The following is a 13,181-nucleotide window of genomic DNA, read 5'->3' on the forward strand; positions in this document are numbered from 1 at the left end:
GAAGTCATCAATATGTCACACTACATCCACTATGGCAATCAAAATACTAATAGTTTGAAAGTAGAAAGATGCCATGAGAAATCATTTTAACTGTGCATTCCTTTAAACTAGTGCTAGAAACCCTGGCAGTATTGTTTATAATTCAAATTCTTGCACAATTTAATTGATATGATATTATAATTTAGGCTTTAGACTAACAGAATATATTGAAACACTAAGGATCTTACAATGATTAAACAATTTAAATATGTGTAAAAAAATAGAGGAATGCAGTTCTGTTTTATGTCAATTGAAATACATTGAGATTCTTTTAATTTAAAATGAATGTAACTTGGATATTATTGACACATTATTAATGTTGAATTCATAAGTTGCAGATAAAAAATGTGATTATTAAAATGTATTAATTAAATATATTGCTTTAGTTTACTTGCGTTAGCCTAAGTGAGGCCTGTTATTCTTGTATTTTATGACTGTGCAGAAAACGCTGATTCATTTTCATAATGTGATCTAAACTAGCTTTGATAATAGGCCCTATTGTTTAGATAGAGAGAGAAAGTGTAACAGTGTCCTTGAGTTTTAAACATCCTGAGCAATGACCTAACTATACAAATGTTTTAATCCTGTTTGGAGCTACATGGATGGATGAGGTTCCCATGACAGGCTGGGACTAGATGTTGATGTTGCAACTTGGAGTCATGTGATCGATTGGATGATGCGGCTGCAATTAAATATTGACTGTCTTTCTGAATGAATCAGATTGCTTTATGAACCTTAATATATTTTGAACCAGTGGGACGTTGGTCAGACCTCCAGGGTTCCAGAAACATTGCTGATGAAGAATTCCTGAATGCTGAGCCCCTTGGAGAGGTATCTTCCTCTCCGCTTCGCCCCTTTGAGATATCCCACTGAGGCTTAGAGATTTTCTCCCTGACCCTGCAGAAGACTCTTGATCAAGCTTGTGACATGATGGCGCTTTCCGTTTTTATCTTTTGCACACCTTAGTTATTAACCTGTTGCCTGAGATTTCCTTCTTCCAAATACTTTTTGCCCTTTTTGTCTTTTGCCCGCATGTGTTCAGCCCCACATGTTAATCCTTAATTTGCCTAAAACAGGGTTTTCCCTTTGCTCAGCTGAAAACTATAACTTTAATGATTTGAAACTGACTGATGCTTGCTAAGCCTGAGCAATGTTAGCTTTCTATATCACAACTAATTGTGTTAATGTTTATGTTTTCCTTAGTGAATGCTTAGTTTTGTTACTGTTAGTTTGCCTGAAACTATTTTGTCGCCTTGGGCAACCCTTGGTGATTCCGTACCCTTAGAATTTTGTCTTGAGAGTTGTCTACGTGACTTTAAGCTTGAGTCTGTAATAAATCCCTTAATTTTATTACTGACTGGAGTTTTCCTTGTATGGCCAAATGAGTCATACTGTTTAATTAATTTGGTTTGTATTGAAATTGAGATGTATGGTTCTACCACACCTTGTTGCAAGGTCCAGAGGTCTGTCTACCTCAATGAGCATTGGTTTCTGTGAAAGATGAAAATGCTTGAGCAGATCTGCCAGCAGAGGTATGGTTTGTCCCACAAATAATCGTGAAGCCAAATGTAGTGTATCCAAAAACATCCCTTTATAATATGACACCAGAGACAATTGCTAGAATTACACCCCTAATTAACAGTTTAAATGAACAAGGTATCTTGAAAGAGATTTTGGGAAGCCCATGTAACTCTACCATTCTAGGTTTGCGGAAGCCCAATGGAAAATACCACATAGTTCAAGACCTGAGACAAGATTGTCGTTGTCTGGTGATACTGAATCCTGCTCTAATTATATTCCGGATTCCCTGTGAAGCAGAATTGTTTACTGTAATTGACCTTTGCCAGGCCTTTTTCTCTATTGCCCTTCATAAGGAAAGCAAATTCCTCTTTGCGTTCAAATTCAAAAGTCATGTTTTGGCATGGTGCCGAACTCCTCAAGGGAATAATGAGTCACCATCCATTTTCAACTAGATCTTCAAAACATTCTGGAGTCTCAATAGAAACAATAGCTCTCTGGAATCATTTAGAAGAAAATAGACCAAGTTTCCCCAGAAAAAATCCAGTATTGCAAGAAAGAAGTCCTGTACTTAGGTCACCACACTGAGAAAGGTGTGCGGAAGGACTCACAAGAATTAATCTCAGCAATCATGCAAATGAATCCCCCTGTCACACAGAAAGAAGCCCAAATGTATATGGAAATGGTTGACTAATGTCGCCAGTGGATTCCAAACTCTTCCCTTTTGGCCACGCCTTTAAAGAGGCTGACAAAGGAGGATCTGTCTGATCCAGCACTATTGGATGACAACTGCATGCGTGCCTTTACAGAGCTGAGAGAATGCTAATGCCGAGCCCCAGCTATGGGAATGCCTGATTACAATAAATGTTTTTCTTTGTTTTGATGTGAGAGGGATGAATGTGCTCTCTCTCAGTTTTGACACAGCTGCATGGAAATGCAACAGATATGTGGCTTATTTTTCTGCCACTTTTGATCCTGTGGCATTGGTGCTCCCTGGTTGTTTAAAAGCCATCACTGCACTGAATGTCAGTCACTGAGCGCAAGTCAGCTTCTGGGATAATGTTGGTCTCATTTTGCATTATCAATCTAAATTCTTCACCGATCTACAAATGTGTACAAGGTTTCTACTTTCATTGCATAGTCAATTTTTACAGTTTATAAGATAAGTTACAAGACGACTCATACGTACATACTAAAATGCACAAAGGGTATGGCATTATAATGATAAGAACTTTTTTAAATTGTGGAACCACTCTGATGAAATATACATCATAATCGGAAGTATGAGTTGCATTGAAAGCGTGGCATTTAATATGATCTGATTTTATAAATGTCATCCATAATTAACCAAATTTGATCAAAATACCTTAAAGACAATGTTACAAAGTAACCCTCCTATTTTGAATGAACGGAATTGGTGAACACTTTTTAAATGTGGACAATCTGCTAGCCTAGGACACGAGTGCCCCAATTATACATTGAGAGTACTTTCTCAGTTTGACCACAATGCATTCTTAACACAATGCAGCTGGTGCAGACTGGAATAGTGTACCTGTTTAGAGTAAAACACATGCCTGTCTTCAGAAAAGGCACAAACTACGACTAACTGCTCCTGCACCTAGGAGAGTGCCCTTGTCAAAGACAGTGGGTCTAACTTTAACTACAGTGGCCCAGCATTATTTTAAAGAGGGGTTAGCAATCCTCCACAGGCAGGTGCAGTGTGATACTTATTCTACCAGTGTGGGTTGTCCCTGGGGCTACCCGGAGTCCCGTTTCAAGAGGTGTGAAGTCATAAATGCAAAAGTCTCCCTCACTTGCACAGACCCACACTCACAAATGAGGGACTTCACCCGAGTCACTCTGCTAGCATACATCTTGGACCAATGTGATCCATATTACAAACGTGACTGCACAAGTGTCTGCAGTACCTTCTGTAATACTAAAGTGTCCCGGGGGTGCAAACATCATGCACACTTACCAGATGTACCAACTGTGCAATTGGTATGATACAGCCCCAGAAAAGCTCAAACATATTTATTGAATGAAGTCATGCAATGTGGTATAAATATTTTTGCTTCATCGCAGGAATCACAGTCAACAAGGTTGACGGCATACACTATATTACCCTATTTTCAATAAAAATAACATTACACAAAAAAGTCGAAATTATATGACAAAGGCAAAAAGTTTTTAAAGACCTTTCAAAAGTAATTTTGATGGAGTGTTCTGGTTCAGCTTCGATCACCCACTCACAGTTCAATGAGTCTTTGTAGTATCCAGGCCAGCCTGGAGAAAGGATGACTCCACTGGGAGATGAAAAATGTCCACCACATGGAGCTGAAATATGAAGGACATTGATTAATAGAACATAGAGTACACATTTCTCAATCTTTTTAGTCCATAGAATTACAAATATATGTATGTATATGATATTAAAAACCAGAATGCATACCAATTGTAGAATTAATATGACAATGTATTTCAGCCAGTGTGGATGAAAACACTTTTGAAATAAAACAAGCAAACCAAGCAAGTTATAGCATAATACACCAAACATTGTGGTGCAAGGAATTGTCAGTTATTCCACTACATTGCCATTGTAATACAAGCCTTGCATCCTTATCTCAAAGCTCAAGCTGAAATTCTGACTTTGGCTGGTGAAAATCATGAGGGCCATGTAAATGGAGAAAGGAAAGGTTGCCTAAGCCTTGCTACCAGATTGTGCACCACACCAGTGTATATGTTATTACATGCCCAACATACAGTTGATTTTTCAGTGGTTTGATATTTTGAAACATGGAAAGAAATGCAACACATGAGGGTAATATACTACTCACGTGGTGATGGTAACAGCGAAATTGACTTCAAATAGTTTACCACTTTCTGGTCTACCAGGTCTGATGTGCTTAAATTGATGCTTTACCTGTCAACCTTCACAGACATACCCTATTGTTTAGTACAGTTTTCAGCATGATCATCAACCTTCATCAGCTACATGGTATTCCTGGCGAACATATTTGACAAATATAAAGTGGGTTTCGAACATACATGCAGAAACCACTTAATTATAGATTAACATAATCGCCTGAAATGTATTGTTTGCTTAGCATGTGTCCTGTTAACTATGTGGCAAAAGTGTGCTTCTCATTTAACTGAGACAAGACACCTCTGCTTTTTTTTTAATTGTACTGGCCTTCCTCGATGGTCGTATTGGAATCGCCCTGTCAAAATGTCTGCAAACTAGGTGTTCTTCCTAATGCCAAGATGTCAGTGACTTCCAAGGTGAACAGCATTACAAAAAAATATATTATCATGTACTCATGAATTGATGAATTCTTAAACTATTGCTCCTGCTCCTATCAATTGCTTTTGCTCATCATTGTGAGGTGCCTGACTAATTATTGTAACAGAATCTATGGGTCTGTCTTTCAAAGGCTATGACCAAGCACCAAAGAGTGCATTGTTATTCTTCCTGCTTTGTCCTTGGCCTAGTCATAGGTGTGACATGCACTGGCCACGTCTCCAAAGCACTGATTTTCTCAGTTAACACCCAATCAAATTATTGAATTCAAGAATGTAACCCTAATTAAGACTAATTGGTGTGATATTTATCACATTCAATAAAATCCAACTTTGCTGGGTGCAAAGAACGTTCTAGGTGTGTGTTTTCCCCAATAACAGAGAACATGAAGATTTTCTTGCTGACTGCACCATAATCCTCAAGTCCCATTATTTATCGGGCATTTTCCACCTGATAAATATCAGCAGGTTTGACTCACCAAGATGTATCCAGAGAATGTGCTTTTTAGGTTGAGCGCACAAGCGCTCTATCCTGTTGTAAACTATCTGTGGGCTTTTAACCATGCCGACCGCAAACTCAACACTATCACTATTTCCTGGGCTTGCCTTTCAAAAATCCTTTGTTATCATTGGTAAACGATTTACGTTTGCCCCCCTTGGGGCATTCTGTTACTGCCTTGGCCATCCACCCTGTTACATGGATAATTGCACTTGTGCCGATACTTTTTCCTTTTGTGTCTCTCCTTCATGCTCATGGCAGGTGTGCTGCTTTGAATCGGCTTGCTTATGTCAACTGTTTTACTTTTCATTTTCAATTTATGTGGCAAGAAAAGTCCAGTTAGGAATTTACCTTGAGCAAATGTAAGACCCATTGCATTGCAAAGGCTTGTTATTGTAATACTCTTAATTCAGATATCTGTGGTAACCTGAGTTACCACACATAATGGAATTTGACGTCCAACTCATAAAGAGGGCCTTTATGTCTCATGCACAAGATCCTTAACATATAGGAACCCTCATACAATACCACACTGCTGGGAACATACAAGCCAATCAGATATGTAGTACAGCTAAAACAAGTAGACTCTCTATTCATCTACTGACATAAAAATTAATTAGACGCAGCAAAATATATGTTGAAGGATCCACCCACCAAACTTTCTTCCTTTCACCCACTCAGACCAAAGGCAATTATCTAAGAGGAAGGCAGTTGTTGTGTGATTAGTCCATGTTACACACTGCCACTTGTGTGAAACTCCTGTGAGATTTGAATCCTTCCAATGTATTCCCCTACATTCCCACCAGAAACATTAGCACAATGCAGAAAGGCAACAAAACGTGATGTAAGCGGGCATTGGACTGCCAGGGCTGTGACACAGCAAATTGAAAAGAGATATTGAACTAGGGCCCTTTGGGTCCCCGATTTCTGTCCCTTACTTGCAAAAAAATGAACCTGCCACAGGCACAGCAACGCATCATCACCAGAAGTTTCCTTTGCAACATGGAAAGGAAGCAGGAGGTGTTTACTGTTCGAACTGAGTACTAGATGTTCAGTTTAAAGGGTGTCTCTTGTGATTAGAGGTCATTTAATCCAAGTGACAAAGGAACATAGTGCACAAAAGAAAAAAGTGTTGGCCTGTGCAATGTTAGCTAGCTTTTTGTTTTTAAACATTGGAAAGAATCTTTGAAAACTGAATACAGCGTTTTCCATTATCCTACCCAAAATGAACCACCCAATCACTTTTGGGGCAACCATCCCACACTCATTGCTTTATACCCTACTTCTTAATGCAAACTTACTATTGATTTAAAGTGGGAAAACCTTGAGAGTTAATGCTTAGAATGTATCACAAAACTTGCATATTTAACTATCTGAACTAAGAGAGATCACATAAAGGAGAAAAAATTGATGAGCCGTGAATACAAGATTTTAGCACAGTTTCGTTTGGAACGGAGGACACCGATTTTTAGAAGGCACGGTCATATTGTACTCCTTGCTTCTGCTCTCCAAGTGAACCCCCTTTCTCTACAAGTTCCCTTTCACGGAACATAGTAAGAATGAAGGGAATATTTGTGGTTCCTTTTAAGAAAAATCACTATCAAAGATTGGCGGGATTAAATCGCAAACACGGAGCTTCTCTGAAAGAGAGAAATCGTCTTGCTGGCCTCCTTGAACTTAATATTTGGGCACCTGGCTCTGCAAAACAAGCACAGTGTACTGATTGTTATTTGTCTTTTGACCTCCTCATGTCTGACACAATATATTGTCTGCTCTCAGCATAAACTGAAAATTAGAACCGGAGAACGTATGAAATCAATCAACGAAAAAACAGGCAGTTACCAAGAGGCAGCCTCGTCATGTCCTTTCATGGCAGCAACCGGGAGTTGGCCTGGAGAGTGTAAAAGGGCAGTTAAGTAATAGATAAGAAAAATATTAGGTGAAAATGAATACTCTTGTCAAGAACTAGATAGTGTTACCATGAGTAAATGGTCTCTTAAGTTCTTATGAAACACAAGGACACCTGCTGAATTTCAAGTTTCAATACGTTTCCACTTTGCTATATTATCTTTTCCCCTTTATCTCCTTTTTCACTACCTTATTTTCTATTCGTTTATTTTCTTGAAAGCCATTATTAAATTATGCCAATCTGACATCATGTCAACAGTGTAGTTTTTTTGTGCTACAGAGGCACCAGGCTTTTAACCGTGTCAAGGTTTTACAGCATTGTGAAATATATACTGACGTGCCAAGCATACAGGGACAGTTCGATTTTCCTGGGCTGGTAAAAAATGTAATTCAATGAGCAGAGGGACAAGAAACTTGTCATTAACCATTTTATAAAATGTGACCTAAAAGCAGTCTCATCGGCACTAGTGAGTCCGAAGTTAATTGTTCAGTCTTCAGCCCGATTAGCCAGCCCATTTATTGTGGTGGCTGGATCCAGCTGGGAATGGGCAAGTGTTTCAGGATATATGTCGCATGGAAGTGAATGACAAACTGGTGTCCTCAGATTTGGACGGCACACGCACTTGCCAGAGGTAGAAACAAGGAAAGGACCATGCAGTTTCATAGGGTTCATGCGACTTTTGTGCTCAAGGGAAGCACTACTGACAAACCTAAGGAGAGCACAGGGAGGCCTCAGAGCAGAAGCGGATCTTCAGTTAGAGCCGAGGAACGTCGCCCCTCCTAAATACCTCCAGAAAAGCGCCAGAGATGAAAAATAAAATGGTACTGAAGTTAATTCATTGCCATTTTATTCTTCCTCAACCTGCCCTGAACTGTGTCAAGATAGGTCGGGGACTGCCGAGTGGCAGCACTGGTGAGATGCCTGTGAACTAGTGTATAGTGCACGTCACTTTGGCCTGCCGTCTTGCTACGGCAAGCCTGACGTGCACACTATAACCCATGGACAGGTCTCCAGTGTCCTTGGGAGAGCCAAGGGAGCTGCTCACTCTAATCGTTCAAGCTGGTTAACAGCATGAGAGCAGTGCTAGGACTGATTATGGGAGTTAGCTGAGGCTCTGGACGTTACGAGAAGAGGAGGACCGGAGCGAGGAAGATGTGCCTGCAGCACGCACAGTAAGTAACTTTTTATTTATTTAATTTATGTATTTATTTAAATTATATTATGTATTTATTTTATGCCCCACCTATTTGCCCACCCTTCTAATCACTGTACATGTCAACTGCCAACGCCTCAGAGACAACACAAGTAGGAATGATCAAAGGTGAATACCACGATGGTTCACTCCCTGGGAGACATGGAAAAAGTAGATGGAGTTCCACTCTGATTGGTGATGATTCTGAGTTGGTTTGAGTAATAACTGAAAAACAACAATTTTAATCTTGGACTAGCAGCTCTTTCGGCATTTGAAGCACCAGAGCTGAATAAGGCATGTTTTACAACAAAAGGCGGAATACTTTCATCTCTCTAGACACAGCATCAGCAGAATTTTTGCCATTATCCAACATGTGCCACTACAAGCCCAAACTCTTCAGGGAATGTAGAAATAAATATATCGATTAGCAAGAGTAAGCAGACTGGACTGCCTGTGCCTGCAGCTCATTTATTGATCAGAGAAAACAAGCAGCACATTCTGCTGGTGAATGGATTCATCCTGGGCAGAGTTGTGAGAAGACATCACTCAGGCAAGATCAAAGGTTTACCCATTCAGAGGGACTTGCAGAGGGCCACATGTTTACTTGCCGTTAGCAGCAAACACTCCTTGCTCAGTTGACTTATTCATCACTCTTTGCAGGCAGCTAAGGTACACTTCTCCTCTGAGACAGCAGCGATACCCCTCACCTGTGGCAGAGAGCAGCAATGCCCTCATTAACTACAGAGAAAACAAGTAAGCCTTGTTCTGCTGTGCGCTCCCTCCTTTAAGTCTGTTCCTGTCTATCTGACAATTGCTTTTTTGGTAAACCTATCTTTTTGTTTTGTCTTTCTACATCCATTTAGCTATCCCAGGGAGCCCTTGGTATTGAACTTCAAGGATAACAGTTCTTCACTTGGGCCAGGGAGTTAAAGAACATGGCGTTGTGCTATGAGAACCTTGCAATATCTTACACGAGACAGGGAACACAAGGGAACAAGGAGGCACACAGAGCATGGTTACAGAAGGCACAGTGACTATCAAAGGTGAGTGACTAACACAGGGCCTGAAAGCAAAAGACAGAACAACACAGGAATGCTGCACCCAACAACAGCAGAAACAGTGGAATATAAGGATGACACGTTCCAGCTACAAAGATACAAGGAAACAAAACCTTGGGTCGCATGTTTACATTAGAACAAACCAGTGTACCTTTGATGGGAAACAGAAGATTCAAAAACACTGCAATAGAAAGCCTCTGACACGTGATCACTTGGGTCATTTGGAAGGGCACAAGATCCATTGCCCTGATACAAGACCACTGCCATGGTTGACATGGGTTAAGCTCAAGAACCGAACTCCCACTGCAAACCACCACAGAGAGGTAACTCACAACACCGTCAACTTTCACACAGATTATATTTGCAGATTACATGTCCCTCCTACCCCGCATCCTCCAAACAGAACAGCTCATTATGTATAACCTTACACCACCACGTTACCCACATCAAAATGATCCAGGAATGGACCCCCCTGCTCTTCCAATTTGAGAACCACTGCTGGATGAATCACTACTGCAGGCCAAGGTGGCTTAATGAGCACTGCATTTAACAAATACTCAGTTAACTAATTGGAAATAAGGATTCAGAGAAATATTTGCAGGGAAAGTTTGAAAAGTTACCCAATCATTCATCTCCTGGACTCACAAAGTTTTTGCTAGGCCTGAACACTGTTGTAGTTTGACTCTTGCTTTAGGCAAGACTGCTGGTTTAAGGAAGATAGTACTTATGTTTGTAGGCGACTATGCCAGTCCTACAACAAGTCACAACTGTTGTCCCAAACTTCCCGGCTCACAATCAGCATCTCAGCAAACACCCAAACAGAAAAAGGTAATGGGTGGCAGCCTTTATGCATGGATTCAAGAGTGCAACATCTCAGGGACTGTCGTGGTTAAATAGAGATTACCCCTTTCTCACATGAACAACATGTCTCAATCATACACAGGCAATGAAGGAGATGCAGTAAGGTCCAATAGGTTTTATTAGCAAAACTGCAATCTACGATAAGTTGCATGGGCTGTGTAAGACTTTTCATCCTTGGCGTGGTCTCCCATAACTTGTTGCCTCCGTTCCCCAGGTTGCTGATGTGTGCTGGACTCTGATTTTACTGTTTTGTTACTCTGGGCACTTTACCACTGATAACTAGTGCTAAAGTGCAAGTGCTCCTTTCCAAAATGTGTATGTATTTGGCTTATCCATGATTGGCATACTTGATTTATTAGTAAGTCCCTAGTACAGTGCACTAGAGGTGCCCAGGGCCTGTAAATCAAATGCTGCTAGTGGGCCTACAGCACTGATTTTGCCACCCACATAAGTAGCTCTGTAATCATGTCTCAGACCTGCCACTGCAGTGTCTGTGTATGCGGTTTTAACTGTAAATTCGACTTGGTAAGTGTACCCACTTGCCAGGCCTAAACCGTCCCTTTTCTTACATGTTAGGCACCCCTATGGTAGGCCCTAGGTAGCCCTAAGGGCAGGGTGCAGTGTATGGTTAAGGTAGGACATATAGTAATGTGTTTTATATGTCCTGACAGTGAAATATTGCTAAAAAAATGTTCACTGTTGCAAGGCCTGTCCCTCTCATAGGTTAACATGGGGGCTACCTTTAAATATGACAAAAGTGTAGATTCCCTTTGGGAATGGGTGGACATGTGGAGTTTGGGGTCTCTCAGCTCACAATTTAAAAATACATTGTTTAGTAAAGTTGATTTTAAGATTGTGTGTTTGAAAATGCCACTATTTGAAAGTAAGCATTTCCTTGCTTATACCATTTCTGTGACTCTGCCTGTTTGTGGATTCCCTGTCTGGGTCACTTTGACAGTTGGGCTGGTTGCACCTCACACTAGACAGTGACACAAAGGGAGCTGGGGTGTAGTCTGCATTTCCTTATGAGCCATCTGTGCTGAGAGGGAAGGGAGGAGTGGTCACTTACACATGGAAAGGGCTGTGTCTGCCCTCACACAATGCAGTCTCAAACCCCCTGGTAAGTGTCTCAGGCCTGGCCTGCGCAAGGCAGGATTTCACATTCAAGAGAGACTTTGCTTTGAAGTAGGCCTACTTCAAGGGAGAAAATGGGTATAAGAAGGGCTCCCAAAACCACAGACCTTAGAACACTTCTGGAAACCAAGAGGAACCTCTGCCTGGAGAAGAGCTGAAGAGCTGCCATGACTGTGACTGTTCACAGTAAAACAGCCCAAAATAAAAATTGCACTTCGTATTGTAAAAGAATATAAGCAAAATTACACCAAAAATCCAAAAGAAGAACAGGAGCTGTCAATATTTAAGTATTTAAGTAAAAAAGTGACAAGAAAAAGTAAACGGCAATGGTAATCAAAGTGCACAGTAGTTTGGGACCAAGGGTTCAATTTCAGGCCTACCGCAATGGCATTCTGTTGTATCCAAGTGGATGAGTCCTGATGAAAGTCTGAAGTAAAAAAAATTCAAAAAGGTTACTAAGTCTTCTGCTGCCAAACAACCACAGGAGTATACTTTTAAGGCATCTCGGTCCTTTGGGGGAGACACTTGCAGACTCAAAGGGTTTCACCGGGCAGTGGAAAACAGCAGGGATAAGTCCAGGTCCCTTTGCTATTGGTCAATTGGACCAGCTGGACATTTTAGGGAAAAGGTCCCTGGCAACTGCTGTGTCTCTGTGGCCACACCGGAGGTAGGTCAACTGACCCTTTAAGTCTACTTCTTTGCCCTAGGCTACAAGGTGGGGGCATGTGCAGCCCTTCATTTCGTCTCACAGTTTTAAAAAAAAGATGAAGCCCTTTGTCTGTTCTTTCACAGTCCAGAATGTGTTATAACGAGGTACCTTAGGTGTCCTATTTGTGTCTGGCAATAGCTAGTGGGTGAGGGTGACTACTGGTTACTCCTTAGCCAATGGCATAAATGTTCCCAGGGGCAACCTACCCAATTTTTTTGTAGTTTCTCCTTCCTTTACTGAAAGCTAGCCCAGAATTAATGTCATGCTGGGACATTTTTGAGATAGTGAAAGTGTTCACCACACTAAAATTAGGATCTCAGGGGGTTGGTTATATATGGGTGTGCATTATGATAATCGCTCATGTCGCTCTACATCAATAACTAAAATACAGTTTGAAGCAGGCCCTGAACCATTAATAAACCAAGTGTCTGGAAGGACAAAATTAGGGTCCTTCACAACCTGACAAGGGGTACACAACAATAGTCCTGGAATCCCATTTGCTCCCTTTCAAGAGTGCCAAATTGTGACATTTGGCTCCAACAGATGTTAGGCAGGATTTAATATTTTGACATCAGCAGGAAGGCAATCCCCCACACTTCTGCGGAGCTCAATGGAGTCATACCTGTCTAATCGGGCTGACCTGTCAATCATATTGACCTATTGTGTAGCTCCTTGGAGGAATTTCACACCTCATGTAGCCTTATCAAGGCCAAGTACAGGCTGGAAAAATCTGGAAAGCTAATGCAAATTTCCCTCCAGGAACTTCAGGCAGGGAAAGGGTACATTTTTTAAAGTTGCCTTTCCCGGATATCTATTAAAAATCCAACTTCACCATTGAAATGGACTTTTACTAACTATTAAAAACAGTCGTTTATTTTTTTATTTTTTATTTAACAACTCTCAGCCCAGAGGTAGCAGACTTCGAATTTTAATCTGTACTCTTGTTTTCTACACAGGACACT

At 40.9% G+C, this 13,181-nt stretch overlaps 1 protein-coding gene across 1 annotated transcript in view; it reads right to left on the reverse strand.

Annotated features, from left to right (window-relative positions):
• The window catches only part of CSMD3 (CUB and Sushi multiple domains 3), a 2,682,374-nt gene that overhangs the window by 1,272,262 nt on the left and 1,396,931 nt on the right, over positions 1 to 13,181 (reverse strand). Inside the window, exon 16 of the mRNA XM_069220640.1 lies at positions 3,756 to 3,894. Within this exon, the coding sequence (XP_069076741.1) occupies positions 3,756 to 3,894 (139 nt within the window). The remainder of the gene's footprint in view (positions 1 to 3,755; positions 3,895 to 13,181) is intronic.

Source organism: Pleurodeles waltl, chromosome 2_2, assembly GCF_031143425.1.
Source record: "Pleurodeles waltl isolate 20211129_DDA chromosome 2_2, aPleWal1.hap1.20221129, whole genome shotgun sequence".
NCBI classification, from domain to species: Eukaryota; Metazoa; Chordata; class Amphibia; order Caudata; family Salamandridae; genus Pleurodeles; species Pleurodeles waltl.